This window comes from Diadema setosum, chromosome 17 (assembly GCF_964275005.1).
Source record: "Diadema setosum chromosome 17, eeDiaSeto1, whole genome shotgun sequence".
Lineage (NCBI taxonomy): Eukaryota > Metazoa > Echinodermata > Echinoidea > Diadematoida > Diadematidae > Diadema > Diadema setosum.
In genome coordinates this window covers 25,859,250-25,879,136 of record NC_092701.1, presented here as the reverse complement: position 1 = coordinate 25,879,136, position 19,887 = coordinate 25,859,250, and the positions used below count along the sequence as shown (strand labels likewise).

Here is a 19,887-nt window from a genome sequence, read left to right as displayed (position 1 = left end):
AGGATATCAACACCCTCAACGTTGAAAACTAGTATAGTTTAAGGTGGTTTTGTCCTGCAAAGGATTTTTCCTTAGGCAAAGGCCTTTGCCCGAAGGGCAACTTTGTCGCCACGGAATCCAGTTGGCAAAGGGTCTGAAAACCAGACTATACCAAATTGCGTTTGTTTACAAGCAGAGCGCCACTACGACAAAATATTGAAAGGTTTGAATAAAAAGCCCGGGCCGAGCCCCGCACTGTATACGGACAGAATTGCGGGGCTTGGCCCCGCAATTTACAGGCCATGCACTGTAAACGGGGTCTAGGTCACAATGGTATCTGATATACTTTCCATTTTTATTTCAAACAGTGCAATGAACCAACCTGAATGAAAAATTTCTTGCCTATGCAGTAACTATGCAAATACTTGACATCCAGGGTATACCCAGGGCTGCACACTGGCGCCGGTCCGACGGTCAAAGACCGGTAAAAGTCACTGTCGGACCGGTAACTTTTCAGGAAATCCACAAGTTACCGGTCCGACATGACCAGTAAAAAAAAAAAAGCATTGGTGGGGTCAGTAGAAAGAAAAAGAGCAGCCCCGATCAGAGAGAAACAGAAGGCAAGATATCGCACTGTTCAACAAGTTTTACGCAAGATTTCGTTTATGTCTACCGGTGCACTTTGTACAGTAAACATACATTAGTTTTGAGCAGTAGCAGTCGACCAGTTATTCGCCCTCGCTTGCGCATTTGGCGCTGCTCACGCACTGCCATGCAGTGCAATACATGCAGAGCATGTACAGTGTAACTGCTTTGATTTAATCGTTTGCTTGCGATCGGTGGTCATGCCAGACAAGAAGCATTGATAGAAGCGCACGCATTTCTGGGTCATTTTACTCATGATTTTTTAACGCAAGATCGATCCGATTCCGGCTTCGCAGCAGCGTGGCAGTTATGTTAGAACTAATTTACTTGTGTCGATTTTTAGAAAAAGTAAAAACACATTTGATATTCAGCGATACAGTAAATGGATCTGATTGCGTTCATTTTCATTTTACACAGTCATTTCACAATTCGCTCAGAATGGTCTCATAATGAAGATAGGCGCAAAAAGGATCACGAAATCGGCTCTTCCTTGTACTTTTTAAGAACGCGTGCACAAAATGTGAATAGATAATCAAGGGAGGAAAAAAAAATCATGAAATCATGGCAGTCCCGCTTACATATTTGAGGTAGAAATCGTCCCAAAAAGGATCATGAATTCGACCGGCCGCGTCGTATCTTTCAAAAGCTTATGTACGAAATGCGAAGAGATTATAGATGAGAAAAAAAAAATAAAGGACACATTTTGGTGAGTGCATCATAAAAGATTACAGCCGAATAACAATTCATGAAATCAACGCAATCCCATTGAAATTTGAGGAAATAATCTTGAAATAATCTTGAATTCAGTCCTGCATGCCGTGTTGGTTATCAAAAACGCATGCACAAATGCGACGAGATTATCGGGAGAAAAAAACAACAACACATTTTACCCTTTTGGTGCGTGCATCATAAAAAACTACATCTGAAGTAATTCATGAAATCGCCACAATCCCGCTGATATTTGAGGTAGAAATAGGCGCAAAAAGGATCGTGAATTCGGCCGTGTCGTATACCTTTTAAGAACGCATGTACGAAATGTGAAAAGATTAGCGGGAGAAAAATAAAGGACACATTTTCATCCCTTTTGGCGCTTGCATCATATAGATTACAGCCGAATAGTAATTCATGAAAATTTCGCAATCCCGTTGGAATTTGAGTAAACAATAATAGGCGCAAAAAGAATATCGAATTCGGCCCTGCATGCAATGTATAATTTTGAAAACGCATGCACAAATGCGAAGAAATTATCGGGAGAAAAATTAAGAACGCATTTTCAACCCTTCTGGTGAATGTATCTTAAAAGATTTCAGCCGAAATAATTAATGACATATCGCAATCCCGCTGATATTTGATGTAGAAATAGGCGCTAAAAGGATCGTGAATTCGGCCGTGACGTATAGGCATGTACGCAATGCGAAGTGATTATTGGGTGAAAAATACAGGACACATTTTCAAACCCTTTTTGGCCCGTGCATCATAAAGATTAGAGCCGAATCTGTAATTCATAAAATCATCGCAATCCCGTTGAAGTTTGAGGAAACGATAGGCGCAAAAGAATCATGATTTTTGGCCGTGTCGTGTATCTTTTAAGAACGCATTTACGAAATGCGAAGAGTTTATCGGGGAAAAATAAAGGACACATTTTCAACCCTTTTTGGCGCGTGTATTATAAAAGATTGCATCCGAAGACATACATGAAATCATCGCAATCCCGCTGATAATTTGAGGTAGAAATAGACGCAAAAAGGATCGTGAATTCGGCCGTGTCGTATACCTTTCAAGAACGCATGTACGGAATGCGAAGAGATTATGAGAAGAAAAATAAAGAACGCATTTTCAACCATTCTAGCTGGTGCGTGCATCACAAAAGATTACATCAGAAGTAATTCATGAAATTGCCACAATTCGGATATTTAATGTAGAAATAGGCGATAAAGGGATCGTGAATTCAGCCGTGTCGTATACGCATGTACGAAATGCGAAGAGATTATTGGGAGAAAAATACAGGACACATTTTCAACCCCTTTTGGCCCGTGCATCATAAAGATTACAGCCGAATAATAATTCATGAAATCATCGCTATCCCGTTGAAGTTTGAGGAAACAATAGGCGCAAAAAGAATCATGAATTTTGGTCGTGTCGTATATCTTTTAAGCACGCATTTACGAAATGCGAAGAGTTTATCCGGGAAAAATAAAGGACACATTTTCAACCCATTTTGACGCGTTATCATAAAAGATTACAGCCGAAGTTATTCATAAAATCATCGCAATCCCGCTGATATTTGAGGTAGAAATAGGCGCAAAGAGGATCGTGAATTCGGCCGTATCGTAAACCTTTCAAGAACGCATGTACAGAATTCGGAGAGATTATGGGGAGAAAAATAAAGAACGCATTTTCAACCATTCTCGCCGGTGCGTGCATCACAAAAAGTTACATCCGAAGTAATTCATGAAATCACCACAATTCCGCTGATATTTGAGGTAGAAATAGGCGCAAAAAGTATCATGAATTCGGCCATGTGGTGCATCTTTTTAGGAACGCACTTACGAAATTCGAAGAGTTTATCGGGAAAAATAAAGGACACATTTTCAACCTCTTTTGGCGCTTGCATCATAAAAGATTACAGCCGAAGTAATCTATGAAATCGTCACAATCCCGCTAATATTTGAGGTGGAAATGGGCGCAAAAAGGATTGCGAATTCGGCCCTGCATGTCGTGTACCTTTCAAGAACGCATGCACAATGCGAATAGATTATCGGGAGAAAAATAAAGAACCCCTTGAAGCGCGTGCATCAGAAATTATCACAGCTAAAATAATTCATTAAATCGTCGCAATCCAACTGACCACCAAGAGCAGGTTACGCAACAAGTTCGTGCGCCGATGTTTAGAAAAAGTCACAAACGCATTTGATACAATCTGATTTTGTTCATTATCATTTTACACTGTAATTCACAAACAAACATTCTATTTTTTCACATCTTTTTTTTTTATTTCTTGTGCAATGAATAATGCAAGTTTAAAAAAAAATATTAATCTGTAAAATGTTCATGGGTAAGGGGGTACGTCCATAAAAAACAAGAAAAAAAGTTTGCAAGTCATTTAATGTTTTTTTAGGTTGTCGTTGTTGACCGGTAAATATTCTGTTCGGACCGGTAAAAAATGGTAAAACGGGGCATTTACCGGTCCGACAGAGACAGGTTGGACCGGCAGAAAAAATGGGTTAGTGTGCAGCCCTGGTATACCACAGGGGTATTTTACTACAAATTTGTCATATTTCATGGATAACTGAAGCTGCTGGAAAGAGACAACATGCAGGTCTCCATAATCATTTTAATCTTTTTAACATACTGCATACGCTATTAAAATACATGTATTTCGTGAGGTTTTTATTTTTGTGAATTTCGCGAGTCAGGTGCTATGTGCAAAATTAAAGACACAAGGGAATAATGACTCTGATCCCAGTATGAAAGTGACACACACATACACATACATTTCTCTGTTCAGTACAGCACTCAATGATCACAAATTTAACCACTCGCAAAATCATCTGGAAGTCCTGATTCGTGAAAATTCAGACTCGCTAAAAATATGGCGCAAAGGTACTCATATATACCTGTGTACATAGCACACATTTTATCCGTTATCCAAATATGGATGAAGCATTTTATCCTAAAAATGCTTCTCCTAAAATCCTGAATTCTAAATGACTGAAAGCCACAACACAAAGGACTTCTAACTTGTCTGTTTCAGTCTACAAACCCACTGATTGCTCTGACACTGTAGAGAAAAGATCCATTGATTTGTGATACATGTAGGTGCTTTACAACAATGGTAGCCTATTGTTCCTTGAAAAACCACAAATTTTTCACATACAATTTTATGCACCTAAAGAAACAATCATTATTTCATGAGGTTTTCCTTAGATGAGATTCGCATGAGCAGTCATGTGAGTTTTAGGCCTAACTTGAAAAGTAGGTTGACACAAACTCTGATATGTAAGTGTATTTCTCTTTCTGCTGTTGTACACTGTTGTTGACTTGCTGTGTACTTGCTTCAATAATACTCACCATCAAGCTATTAGAAGACAAAAGCTCAGCAACTGAAAAAAAAAAAAAGATATTACATCCTCCTATATGTACAATGATATTGTGCAAATTCCATTGTTTTACACTGTTGCTAATGAGAACTCTGACAAGTGGTTTTTTTTTTTTTTTTTTTTTTTTTTTTGGGGGGGGGGGTATGGGCAGGACCTTTGCACTTAATGGCTCCCAATGCACAAAACTGTTGTGCCTATGATTCCCCCCCCCCCCACTCACTATCTACCTGATGGCCATATATTTTAGTTTTGTAATGTAACCATAGTCTTGTTTGAAGCTCCTTGGACAGAAGAAGTGACTTCAGCTTGCATGCAGTTGAGCTGACAGTTGCACCTGTTCACTGTCAAAACTTCCATTCAAATTTTATGTGCATCTTCATAAGAAAAGTTGTTCTTGACACCTAAGAAAGTCACCCTTAGGAGTGCCCGACATAGCTACAACTGACGCACCATTATTAGAGTTAAAAAACTGAAATCTCCCCTTCGGGAAAAAGCTATTCAATTAGCTTGATGATGGAATGCTACATATTCAGGGATAGATATCATCCTCAGATTTGAAAGAATCAGTAAGTCCTCTTTAACCCATTGAGGGTACAGTGTAGACTGATTTTGCTACAACACTCATTTCCCACAGATATACTCGGGACTCGTCCTCAAAGGATTAATAGACAGGTACATGATGGGATGATGTATTAGGGCTTTGACCAGATAGAGTTTACAGTGCACCTTATAAAATATATGTAGCTTTAAATGAACAACACTTGCGCACTTGTGGGTAATTAGTCAGGCAGAATCATCAATCAATGGAGCAGATATGAAACTTGACAGTCATTCATGGCCTCGCCAATTTTCAACCAGCCACTTTAGGAGAAGGTCTCAAGCTACCTGCTGTAACACATACTTCCCTTTAAAGAAGACCAGTGTAGAAGTAATCATTCCACACAACTGCAAATAGATGAGTTAGATGAGAAGTACGTGTGCATTTGTGTGTGTGTAACGGCCATCACTAAAAAAGAAACATTGAGTTTGACAGGTGCTGAAAAGTAAAAGATTACGACAAACAACACAGAATCTCACAATACGAAACGCGTCCCATCAAATTCACCATTCCTCAGTACCCAGCATTATTATGTCTAATGCCTGGCCATTTGTTTACATAGACTGTCCTCTCCATTCAATATGGGCAGCACTCTTGAAGAGCAGCAATCAGCCTATAGTCTCGCCTTCAGAAACTCTGCTTTTGTTTTTCCTATTACAAAATCAAATTCATATCGGACTTCATTCAAGCTTTGTGTCCTGAAAGAAAAAAAAAAATATGCCGATCATTTACATTCTTCTTCGTCACCATTAAGAAAAAAGATAAAATCTTTCTAAACACTGCACAGAAAAACAATATTGTATAGCAGTCTTCCTTCTTCTAACACACAAACAATTCTGCGCTGCTCACTAAAGAAATTCCAACTTGAACTGGCAGACTGGAAAAAAAAAAGTACAATCAACCTCAAATGCTGTGTAAATACTCCAGTTAAATCTAAAGAACGCCTGAAATTAAAGAAGGCAGACACTCAGACACGAAGCTCTCAGACCACAGTCTTTTAATACAGACCATTACATCATTCTCTTCTCCCTCTCTCTCTCTCTCTTTTGTAGGGGGTGGTTTAATCTCTTTAAAATCTCTATATCCCATTTTCTTTCAATACAAAGTACATGGACCATATACCTGAGTGAAATATACTTTAGAAAATACGAGTTTAAGTGAACGATAGCAACATTTCATTGAAGAATTATTTCAACAAAGGACAATAACTTACTTATTAAATACTGAAAAGCTTTCAACTCAAGTAGATATCAGTATTTAATTGCAGCATTTGGTAGACATTCATGACCTCACTGAGCACTGAGTGGAGTTACAACTACATCTAGAATGTTGTTTTTCCAGGCTGTGCACCTCAAATTCACTTTGCCCCAGTAAACTAAACACAAGAGTAGAATACTTTCCATTTGGCAGGACATAATATTTTGGAAATGTTACACTGAATGCCCTTTTCATGATAGTACAGGTGTGTATCACCCTGCCATGTCACAATCTGCATTGTACATGAAATTGTTTTTCTGTCCGTGCTGATACCTGCCATACACATACCCCATGTTCATACTGGGTCCCTGCATCAAAAAAGTCCCGCATGCTGCACAACTTTTCCCATCGTGGACTTTCCCCATCAAACCCATAGCCCTGATTTCACGAAGGCAGTACAATAAGCCAGTTCGGAGTTCCAGTTTGAGCATGAGCAGAAAAAGGTCATTTGTACCGAGAGACAAGCTGGTTTTTAATTTCACTGAGATAAGCAACTGTAATGCTATGACTATTCATGGAATCCTTATAAATAGTGCCTGCAAGTACATCCACCTGACAGCAAGCCTGGTATTTGGCAATGTTAACAGAAAAAGTTTGTTAATGTATTCAAAACAGCACAATGAAATAGATGCTTCCCAAAGTGTTGACTGACAAGCCATCCTGGTCACTTCATCTACACAGGTTCATTCTTTGTTAGAATACAAGTTTCATAAATTGCTATGTTGGGCAAGCTGCTGCATTATGTCGCTTTGAATTTAGTGAAGTGCCTAACCAACTGAGAAAAATGAAAGGTCATTTGTACCCATGTGCACACGAGCTATCTCCGAACTGGCTTATTGAAACCATGGTTTAAACCATGGTTTATGCAAATTCCTTCTGCATAAATACAATGGACAGACTGCGTATGCCAACAGACGTCCAGTAGCAAACGTGCATTGATATGCGCATGTCAAAGGTACGCCTATTTCAAGCTTATTTTAGACCATGATCTAAACTTGTACCATGGTCTAAAGTTTAAACCACCTTTGTGAATTCAGGCCATATAGTGTGGATGTTCATCATTTGTTTCAATGAGAGGTGACGTTATCATGGTATAGAGGATTGCAGAACCCCCTCCCCACAGAGAAAAAATAAAGAGCACTCTATGATACCGTTCCCTCCACTCTGACTGCACTTATGTCTAAATCCACATCACTCCTCTTTATCCAAGGTACGTGTACCACTGCATATTGTAGTGCGGTTTAGCGATGATCCTGCATCCTAGTGACGCGCATCATCACCGAGTTGCCAGGCAGAGTGAGCATCATCCCTAGGCACGGATGCGCTCATAGAATTACACACATCTATGCCGGGCAGATAGAGATTAGCTGTGATTGACACAACACGCAAGTCAATTCAACCTGCAAATATTAATACCAATTTCAGTTATTGTAACCCACCGTCAAAATATGATAGTCTATTGATACACATGGATATCCAACATGAGGCTGACGTATTGTTAAGGGAGGATTCGGCAATTTGAGGTCCACTGCAAAGTGACATCCTTACTGGAATGCCAGAATGGATTTATATGAACAGACACCATGAATATGACTACAGATTTCAGACAAAAGAACAAGATTAAATCCATATCTTTCACTTTTCAAGTCAAAATAAATAAAGATTCTTACTGTTTCTTTTTTTTAAATATAATATTTTGCATTTACCACTTCCATCAACATTTTTATCAAAAGAAACCACTAAAATGTTCAGTAAATTTTCTGAGCTTTTGAACAGTCATGTACCAATGCCATCTGAAATTCCACTGGATCCCTGACACCACCGAAATCTAGGTCTCTAATGTGAGACTAGATGGACATAAAATACCGCCAGCAGATCAGTGTCTGACCAGATGCTTGATTAAAATTCTTGCCCAGAAGTATGGGGTAATCTATAGAGCAACCGACACCCACAAAATAGAGGAAATGAGCTGGTGCAGATGCACAGGACAGAAAAGTACACCGGAGTGTTTGATTAGTGGTTGGATTTATGTACAGACGGCATCTGTCATAGAGCTATTGCCCTTTAAAGGGACTGTACAGTACTGGTTGAGGTAAGGGATTCATGTTTTGAACATTTCTAAGTGAGATAATGAGAAACCTCTTATAACATATGAAAGAGCATGTAATTTTAAGAAGGATTTAGCGTTTATTTGATGAAAATTGATTTTGAAATGACTTAGATATCCATAAAAGTGATAATAATAAAAGGCGACATGCCACAACTTTATTAGGATCTCTTTGTTTCACCTTGTTTTTGTATATCTCAGCCATTTCAAAACCGATTTTCATCAAATAAACTTTTGATACCCTTTAGAATTGCATGCTCTTTGACATCTCATAGAGTGGTTTCTGAATATCTCGCAAAATGTTAAAAGCTAAATCCTCACCTCGACCAGAACTGTACACACCCTTTAAGCATTAATGGGGGGGGGGGGGGAGTGGAGGGGACTAGCCTGGAGAGGTTCTCTTTCTCTCTCTTCCAGCTCCTGGTAGAGGATTTCTATTCTGCCCCTTGCTATTTTCAGTCTTCAATGCCATTTTCTTGGGTAGATTGGTATTGAGCCACCCAAATCTTCGGTCTGGAAACCATCTTCAGAGTACAGATGAGTTGCATGACACACACACACAAACACACACACACACACACACACACACACAAATAGCAGCTCAACCTCATGTTGCAAGAAGACGGTTCTGTCATACAATATACTTCGTAAATATGTATTTCAAAAAACTTGGTCATTAACGCAGTTTATTCTAATATTTAACAATCTTGATGACGCGTACAAATGACAATCAATACAGGTAAACAAATTGTGGAATGGGGGGGGGGGGGAATGGCTTTGAAGCATTCAACATTAGCCGGGTTCACACGTACAAATTAGCGGGATGACGATCGCGATGCTCATCCCGAGTTTTTTGGCGAGCGTCCACACGTACCAAATTAGCGGGATGGCGATCGCGATCGGTATCCCGCTAATTTGGCGAGCGTCCACACGTACCGAATTATCCCGCTAATTGCCGATAGAGACAACAACAAAGCCTGCAAACCGGGTCACACAGCGCCCTTCTCTATCACTGCTTGCGCGCACTTACCTTTGTCTATTGTCTTTTACGCGTCAGTGGTGTGGTTCGCGCGCTGTTGTTGTTGTGCTCCAAAGAGGTGAAGGACCTCTTCGCAGAGGCCTCGCTGTTGTGATGTGCGCATTGCATGATGGGATGTAAAAACTCGAGATTGTAATCCCGACCGTTCACACGTACCAGCGCGCGGCCAATTATCCCGCTAATTGACGAACCAGCGCAAGATTTCTTGGGATTAGCATCGCGATGCTTATCCCGCTAATTTTCGGGTTTTTTCTGTCCACACGTGCAAAAAACTCGGGATGACGATCGCGATGCAAATCTCGAGATTTGTATCCCGCTAATTGGTGTACGTGTGAACCCGGCTATTAAGGGTACAACAAAAAATTCTTTGTGCATCCTCCAAAGGAAAGAAACAAACAAGACAATACTGAATTGATCACAGGTTCACTCAGCCATTCTTCACTTTTTGTGTTGGTATGAATGGGGTGAGGAAAACAACACATACTTGGCCCTAATCTCTAGGTAACAAAGAATATGTAGTGTACAGCATAAATGTATCTCTGGGGCTCATTAATACTCAACACACCACGTCAATGCGGGTAAAATTCCATAAACAAGCTAAACACACCAAGGTTTTGGAAGACAATGAAGTGTAACTGACAACATGGCTAACCTTGAGATGGCAAAGACAAAAGAACTTACATGTAATGAATATGACAGTGCGGGGCCGGGCTCGGCCGCGGCTCGGCCGCGGCCGAGTCCGGCCTCAATTGCGCGGCCGAGCCTCGCAATTTTGTCCGTTTACACTGCTGGGCTCGGCCGCGCTTTTGATTCAAACCTTTTGTCGTAGTGGCGCTCTGCTTGTAAACAAACGCAATTTGGTATTGTCTGGTTTTCAGACCCTTTGCCAAATGAATTCCATGGCGACGAAGTCGCCGTTCGGGCAAAGGCCTTTGCCGAAGGAAAAAATCCTTTGCAGGACAAAACCACCTTAAACTATACTAGTTTTCCACGTTGAGGGGGTTAATATCCTGAATAGCGAAAGATACAGGCAGAGGGTTTGGAAGCCAGACTAAAATTGGCCGCGCAATTGGCCGCGCATTTGGGCCAGTTTGCGTTTACACCAAGAAGAGGCAGGGCTCGGCCGCGGCTCGGCCACGGCCGAGACCACCTCCAGAGCGTGGCCAAATGCGAGGCCAATTTTGGCCTCGCATTTGGCCTTTTGCGCGTTTACACTGAAGCGGGGCTGGGCTCGGCCGCGGCTCGGCCGCGGCCGAGCCTCGCACTGTAAACGGGGTCTATGACATGTCTTCAACAAAGCTTCAGGAAGTGACAAAATTACAGTAATTCTCTGTATGTACTGAACAATTACTATCTATTGTACATCTCCTACACTTCACTTCCCATTCAACATTAAATTTTGTGGAAATTTGTTAAAATTTCAGAAATCTACTTTTACCATATTCAAGATTCTTTTTAAATATAGTACAATTGTATGTGACCTTTACGTATTTGCCCCTGCTTGTGACAAGGACAATATGCTTCAGAAAAATAATTTTAGATATTATATGTCATTATGTAGGACGTACTCAACACGGTAAACTTTTCACACATTCTCTCTTTTTTTTAAACAAATCTTCAGTAGAATCTACAGGGCAATTGACCTTTTGTATTGCAGTGAATCAATTTAAAGATTAACTCTGAATTAAACAGCATTTTCTGTCAATTCCAATCAGTTTATAATGTAGATCAACAATAGCTATAATAGAGAGGGGGGAAGATGCAGAATGCAGCATAGAGTGGCGCTGATTGTAGAGTACTGACATTTGCAAAATAAATCCTCACTGTCATTTTTCAGACAGCAAGCTTTGCTGTATAAACAGAAAACCACGACACAGTCATTACCATCCATACTCACTCAAGTCTCTGAACTATTAAGATATCTCAGGCAAACACTTTGAATATTATCAAGAAAATAAATATTGCCGTACTTGACACTTCATACCACAAACGTCCTTAAATTTTTCTTGTTCTCGCTCTCTCTCTCTTTCATTTGTTCATTCCCCTCCTCTTTTTCCAACTGTGTTTCCCCCCCCCCCTTCCCTCTCTCTTTCTCTCGCATTTCTGGACATGGAAATCTGTGCTTATCCTGGCATTTGATTTCACTGTATGGAGCAATGACGTCACAATTGTACAACTGTAGTTTTTGCCCCAGGTTATGATATTATCTACAGGCATGTTGTCCCCGCTGGGAGGGCTGGCCATTTTAAGGTCAACTCCTTTAATTAACACTACCCCGTATCATAACTTAATAATCATGCCTCCACTAGCTGTTGTTTGGAAGAGAGGGCCATTAGCATGCATGATCGACTGAAAAGAAAAGGAAAACAAAATGACAAACAAACAAAACCCAGAACACAATCCAAACCCTGCGATCTTTGACTGCATTCTGCCCAAGACCACTGTCTGTTACGGATGAAATGACTAGGGCCTAAATCTAGATTATCCCACATCCAGACTGAGATCAAAATCACTGGTATCAACTCCTGTCATCTCTAAAAACCTTCATTATTCGGGTCACCTTCATATTATAGAGGATTATGCATGCCCATGCACATTAAACTCCTGTCTGTCTGTAACACTCAGAGGAGATTTCGAGATGAGATTTGATGTAAATGTTACCCGAGCTTTTGCAAATGACATATGTGACAGTGCACCTCAAAACGAACATAAAGTCGCACACACTGATTTTGCGTGAGGACTGAAAATAAGTGAAATGGGTCAACCTAGCTGAACTTGACTTTTTCATATTTTCTGAAAGAGCAGGTCTTCTTTTACATTATGCTAAATTTTGGTACCATAAAACGGGCAGGAAAGTGTGTTTTTTTAGCAGTTTTATCTCGAACATTTTTGGTAGAATAGTGTGATTAGGTGTGTCTTTAGAATCCCTTTTTCATTTCTGAAAAAAAAAACCTTGTCCACACTCTTCACTTTCAACTCTAATAACTTTTGAAAGGATAGTGCTACTGCTTTGAAAGTTGGCATTGATTATGGACAGAATAAGTTAATGAGGCATGCTTAATTTCAGTTTAATCTGATAAACCCTTCATTGTTGTTACTCTGGTGGTTTACTTCCTGTTTTTTTTTTTTTTTTGTCCCATTCATCACACAGCCAGCACGGTTTGGTAAAGATTAAGCGCTTGAATAGACACTGTACTTCAGAGCCTCTTTTCTCAGTTCACGCTTTTCCTGAGTTTGTGCTTTCTTTCCAATATTTCGATAGGTTAGGAGAGTCCATTTGATTTGAGTTATACATCATTTTAAAGCTTAAAGTCTGCTCTTTCAGAATATAGTCTTAACTACAAAATCATGTCTGACGACTTTTTGTTGGTTTTGAGGTGCATTGTCACATAATTATGTAATATGTATCTTTCGCATGGTTGCCTAGGTTACTCTAAAACGAATTTACAAACAAGCCCCATTGGCTGAATTCGCAAAGGTGGTACAAATTTTAACCATGATTTATGCAAATTACTGCATAAATACCATGTACCACTGACAGATTGTGTATGCCAACAGACGTCCAGTAACAAATGCATAGTGATACACGCATGTGAAAGATATGCCTATTTCACGCTTATTTTAGACCATGGTCTAAATTTGTACCATACTCTAAGTTTTCGTGAATTTGTATTCACTGTTGGACCTGGTGAAGTGAAAAGGTGTCTGCAATAAGGCCCCCCCCCCCCCAAAAAAAAAAAAAAATTGTTGCATTGGCGTAACATGAGATTTTCAAATAGGGTCGGTCGGGCGGATTTTTTTTTTTTTTTTTTTTTTTTTTTTTTTTTTTTTTTTTTTTTTGCTACCTGCATTTTACATGTAAAACTCGTGCTCAGCTCAGTAAACAGTTACAACTGCTGCACCGAATGTGCTGTGTTCATCTATTCTACAAATCATTTATGAGGCCGATATTACTGGAATTATACCCCTTCACAGAATTTAAAGATGTTGAAATCCCTATCCTGAATGTTTTCACTTCATATTTTACTATTTTGACTTAGATAAGATAGATGCAAATTGACCCATATGTACGATCTTTTCATCGCACACGGTGATCTCTATTACAGTCCCACATATACAGATTCGTGTAAGTTCTCCACACAAGAAACCTATGGCAAAACTGTGCACAATACATCGCAGTCTGAATGCTACGTATACACTGAATAAATCTTGTTAGAGTACGTGTCCGTGTTGGAAACAGATGACGTACTGATCAAGGAAGGCTTATGCGAGGCGCTAGATCTCTCCCTCGTACATCCGATATCCCCAGAGCTGTTTCCACTTCCGGGTTTGTGCGATCGCAATCGCAATCAACAAGATATTTGATATCGATAGCAAAAAAAAATAATAAAAAAAACATGGGGTCGGCGGAATTTTTAGGGTCGGGCGGGTTACGCCAATGCAACAATTTTTTTTTTTTTGGCCTAACAGTACATTGCCATTTTCTCCATCTCAATGTATATTCTGCCATTCCAAAGTACATGTGTACAACACTGTATGATCAGTGTAAATGACACACATGTAAATATCTGTATAAAGACAGCAAGAACACAGTGCATGTATATCCAGGATAAATACATTAGTATGCTGTAATGGTTTCAGTACATATAGTACTCAGTCAAGCATAAGAAATTGAGAAGGGAACTGCTGTTTCTCAAATCATAATTATGCTAATCAGGAGAAGCCACATCATCACAAAATCATGCACCATGTATAAGAAACCTCCTACCCACTTGACTTCTGCCCCTTTCATGCTTAGCAAATTTCACTCAAGATCTCCTGAAAACTCTCGGGTGACGCTAGGATAGCATGGAAGGCATCGTAGGTAAACTCTGGGGTAAAATGCTAGGTGACTTTTCAAAGATCTCATCTGTGAACCATTCCTGGTAAATTTGCTGGAGTTCCTGAGAACTCATGGGTGAAGATATAGCATGAAAGGCATCGCTGTGAAACTCTCAAGGTGAAAAGCCAAGGTCAGTGTACTAACAACATATTGCGGGCAGTTCACGCATGCGCCGTAGCTTGCAGTTGCACTGCAGAAGAGCGGGCAAGAGAAAAGTCAACGGGGAGCTCACTTGCTCGTGTGAAAGACATTTCAAGCAGGTGTTTCCCATTTGACTCCCCATTGAATCTCTCAGGTGTTCATCTAAGTGACTAGTGTGGGGGGGGGGGGGTATAAGGTTGCCTGTTCAACAGAACTGTAGTGATGAAAATTATTTCAAGTGACTAATAATATGGTTTATTCAGACTTATTCTATCACAAATGACTTCAACCTGCAACCAACCAAAAATATATATCTCATCCACTCAATGTGTTTGCCAGAATGGGCAATGAAATCAAAATAAAGGATGTTTGACATACTAATTCCCATTCTACTTAAAAGGCATTCCTCATTTAACAGCTCTAGAACAACCATGGTGGACATGTTAGTTTTTAACAAAAATTGTGTAGTTTTGCAAGAAAATAGCTTCCAAGTTGATATTCTTGCACAAAACCAAAAACCAAAAACAAACAAACAAACAAAAAAGGTTCCAGCAGAATGTCCTTCTTGCTATTTCTCAAAAGTAACCTTTTTTTTTTTCTTTTCTTTTTTCATTTGTTTGTCTAGGGTTCTTGTTATGGCACCTGCCATCTAAGAGGGTATGTACAGTAGCTTACCTTGATGGCTCCACACTGCGTAGCCTTTGCTCGGATCTTCTCAAAGTCATCTCCCTGTCCAACATCAGCCTGTAAGACACACATGACTCTGTTTCATGCACACTGACAACTGCTCCATTGCTTTTTATACCACAGCGCATCTGAACCATTTCACAGTGTGGACATTTTCCTAAATTTTGCACACCACCAAACTATCACAGGAGTAAAATATTAGAGAAACATCATCACAAACAAAATACATTCATCTGCATGATTACAGCATGCAAAGATCGCTAAAATTGGCCCAGCACAAAAGTCAATCATTCAGTGTACAATAAGCAAGTTAGACTGTCATTTCTTGTCAATGTTTGGCTAATATGTACTGTAAACAAAACTTACTAACTCCTGTTTATTTTCAAACTGAAATGATTACAGCAAGAGAATTATATCTACACAAGTACTTGACAATATTAGCCTTTTTTCTTTAGTTTCTTCAGACAAACAGGTCAAGTTTGTTTACTGTCACCTAAAGAGCAAAACTTTGCTCTCTAATGCTACCGAGTCAATACCTGACTCCTTCGATTCAATTCCGCTGATGCTGCAAGAACAATGTTTGACAAGGCAGGAAACTCCTATACACACTACTCTACACACTTTTAATACCCTACGGATGGGGGTAAGTAAAAAGTACTGCGTTTGGGTGAGCTTCGAGGTAAATAACAAAACATTTGGTGCTGAATGGACTATCAAAGAGTTTGATGTATTTTTGTGGCACTTACAGGTACAAGTCAAGAACCTCACCTTGCATTCATGAGATATATACAGACATGATGAATTTATTTTTCTCATAAAGCACCTCAAAAAGAATGGAGAAAAAAAATATGGGGAAGCTTGAGAGAAATCCAGATTGTAACAATGGAGTCAGAGGGTTTTATTTCAGATTCAGTACCAATGGTCATAGCTACTAAGCTGATCTACATTATTACTAATACTATATGGATAATTGTCAAGAAAGCTTGCAAATAAAATCACTTATCCCTTGGTCTTCTTGGTGCTTTTAGCACTATATGGAATTATATCTCATGTATTGTAAGTTTGTTTGACCAATGATGTGATTATTGAATTTGGAACATGTGACCGAGAGATGTTTTTCTCCCAACATCCATGCTGTAGTACTATCACAGATATGTGATAGTCTTTTTCATTAGCACTTTTTATATACCCGCTATTGGAATTGAAAAGGTATCAATCGCATCTATTGGCCATGAGTAGCTATCAAGTTCTAGTGGTACACATCCTCGCACATCACACAATTATTGATACATCAGTATCGCTTGTTATCGTCTTAGATCTATGGTGAGTCTTGTTCATTCAACGGCCGCCATGCCGCAGACCATGGTTGTACAGTACAACCGATTGTGTTGCAACATTCAGCACAATTAATGTTATAAAATGAAAATCTGCATGGTTGATGAAATACATTTTTATCAAATCTTAAGTTTGTAAATCGATGTGGGATATAAAGCAAATCATATCCTCTTTCTCTGGCAATGGATACATGAATAAACAATTTAAAATCGCCTCGGTGATCCTTGAGGCGTCCAAAGTATCAGCCCTCGAGCTTCGGCTTGGCCTGATAGACACCTCGCAGATCACCGTGATCACCTTGGCGGTTATTATTGTTAGATCTTGTACCATCAACATCACCCTTGCAGTCGATTATTTGCTTGCTATCATCATTCCTTACATTAAATAGAGAGACAACCGGCAGTCTTGTGAAAGTGAAATCCTGGAATATTTATATTAGGCCCTAGTAATTATTACATTTAGATCACAACACATACCGTGTATGCTATGACATCATAGCCCTGCTCAATCAGCCAGAGAAGTATACAGGAGGTGTCGAGACCACCGCTGTACGCCAGAACAACTCTCTCCTTCTCATTACCCTTGGCCCTCTTGCTTGGTGATTCAGCCATCTTTTCTGGGAGGTTGATATTCACACACTCACAAATTTTCACTGCCAAGGTCAAGGAAGAAAAAAGAAAAAAAGTGAGAACTCGACTTAGAGACTTCACTTGACAAATACCTGAATTATTGTTTTCACACTTGATCTTTAATGAGTGTTCTACTCACCTAGTCCTTTAAGAATGCATACATCCCGATTGTTGACGATCGATTGGCACTTTATTTGTCAAAGAGTAAGACGACTGGCCTACTTTGGGGTAGACGACACACTGGCCCAGGCGCAGGCCAGGGCAGGGTAGTTGAGCATGCAACCGAGGCTAGCGAAAGGATGAAGGTGTTCGATGTCATATGGATGTGTCTGTACGGGCCCAGGGGAAGCAAACTTAAGATTTGTGCCCCTGCTCAACAGCCATTGGAGTACATATTCATGATTTACGCTACTGTACTGCTACTATACTTATCGGCAAGTGGCCTTGACAAAACTTCAGCTTACCTTACAAAGAGAACGGTAGCTTACCGTTGCCCACCACGCAGTTACTAACGTTGGTAATATTGTGATTTGGTGATATATCTCGCTCCGCTCAAATTTAGGGGTACAATTGTACCGCACCACCACCGATTCGCTCCGACCTATACCAGTAGTACCTTCCCAGAGTGATACGCAGTATAGCAGTGCAGGTAGTGAACAAGCCCGCGGCGTTCAATCCCTTGGGAGCATGCACGCTAGCGCGCTACAGACTCAGCTTACCATGAATGCGGCGGTGGACAACAGTACGAGTGTGACGTGTGCCTGCGCCCAGGGCAGCGAAAGGCGCCCAGCCCGCCTGGACCGGCATCGCCACGCACGGCGCAAGGCGACTGATGCAATCTCTGCTGACTGGTGTGTGTGTGTCGAGAAGATGCCCATGCGTGCGCGTGTATGAGGATTTAAGTATAGGACGCCAAATGTGGCATAGTTTATTTCGTTAGGAAATCAGTCATTTTCGTCCACGAAATGTTCATTTTCTTACAAACTGACTATATTTTGTACCAAGATTATCATTCTGTTCCAAAATGGCTATATTTTGTAACTAAATGGCTATATTTCCTGTGTAAATGACCATTCTGATACGAATAATGACCGAAGAAGAAGATTTCGGAACGAAATAGACCATGCGACACTTGGCGACCCATATTCAAGATAACCGAAAAAAAAAAAAAAACTAAACCGTCGTCTGCTAGCTTTTCGCAGTGGCGTCTTTTGTTTTGTTTTTGGGTGTTTGGTCATGTGTTTGTGTGTATCTATGTTTGTGTGTGTGTGTTGTGTGATAGTATATTCATTAATATGTGTGTGATGGTGTATTCTACGAGTTATATTTCTATGTGTTTGTGTGGATTTGTGGTGAGAATGAGTTATGGCGCTTAAAGTGATAATCATCATCAGAGATCGTCCTCTTCGTTGTCATCATCATCATGGATATCAGGCAAAAATAAAAGTTTAATGTTAGTACCCAATAATCACCAAAAAAATATTCAAAAACGGCTTAGTATGCTGGAGGTAGGCAGTGACTAAAAACTCTGGTAGTATACGTTTGCTGGGGGAAAATGCTTCTGAGATTTAGCTTGCAATGAGTGCTGAAGAGCTTCATGGGATGAGCCCTTGTATGCTTATTAAAAAGAAGAAGAAGATGCTTAAGGCTTTATTTTGTCAATATATATACCATGTTAAGGCTTTGTTTGTTGTGTTGTTTTTCTCATTTTTATTCCCTCTGTAATAATTTTGATGTTTTCTCGTTATTCTGGAGTTGAGTGTAGTTATTGTAATCCTATATGGCACTGTAAATGATAACGAAAGGAATCTTTAAAGGGACTGTACAGTACTGGTTGAGGTGGGGATTCAGGTTTATAACATAAACCTGATAACATAAACCTGATAATGAGAAACCTCTTTTGAAATATGAAAGAGCTTATTTTAAGAAGGATTCAACGTTTATTTGATGAAAATTGGTTTTCAATTGGCTGAGATATCAAAAAAAAATTGTAATAATGAAAGGCGACAGGCCAACCACGCCTTTTATTAGGATCTCTTTGTTTCATCTTGTTTTTGGATATCTCAGCCATTTCAAAACCGATTTTCTCAAATAAACTTTTGATACCCCTTAGAATTGCATACTCTTTGACATCTCATAGAGTGGTTTCTGAATATCTCGCAAAACGTTAAAAGCTAAATCCTCACATCAACCAGAACTGTACACACCATTTTTAAAGGGATGGTACAGTATTGGAGGAGATGAGAATTGGGCTTTTAACTTTTTGAAAGATACCAAGAAAACACTTATGATATAGTGACTGATCAGTGGGAATGTTGGGGATGATTGTTCCAATCCTTGTGGGATTCATTTAAGAGTATACATTATAATTATATCTATTGTTGTGTGAACATTATTTGTTTCAAAATGGTCTCATGTTCATGTAATGTGCAGTTTAATGTTTCCAGGTTAGCGTGCCTGTACAGTGACGGGGCGATTAAACTGCAAA

General features: G+C 39.7%; 1 protein-coding gene across 1 annotated transcript in view; it reads right to left on the bottom strand.

The window, feature by feature from the left end:
• Positions 1-17,897, bottom strand: part of LOC140241267 (argininosuccinate synthase-like) — a 42,003-nt gene extending 24,106 nt beyond the window's left edge. The window contains exons 1-3 of the mRNA XM_072321016.1: positions 17,864-17,897; positions 17,247-17,422; positions 15,424-15,492 (exon numbers count right to left, since the gene is read on the bottom strand). Coding sequence (XP_072177117.1) covers positions 15,424-15,492; positions 17,247-17,381 — 204 coding nt within the window. The 5' untranslated portion in view covers positions 17,382-17,422; positions 17,864-17,897. The remainder of the gene's footprint in view (positions 1-15,423; positions 15,493-17,246; positions 17,423-17,863) is intronic.
• Positions 17,898-19,887: the final 1,990 nt, after the last annotated feature.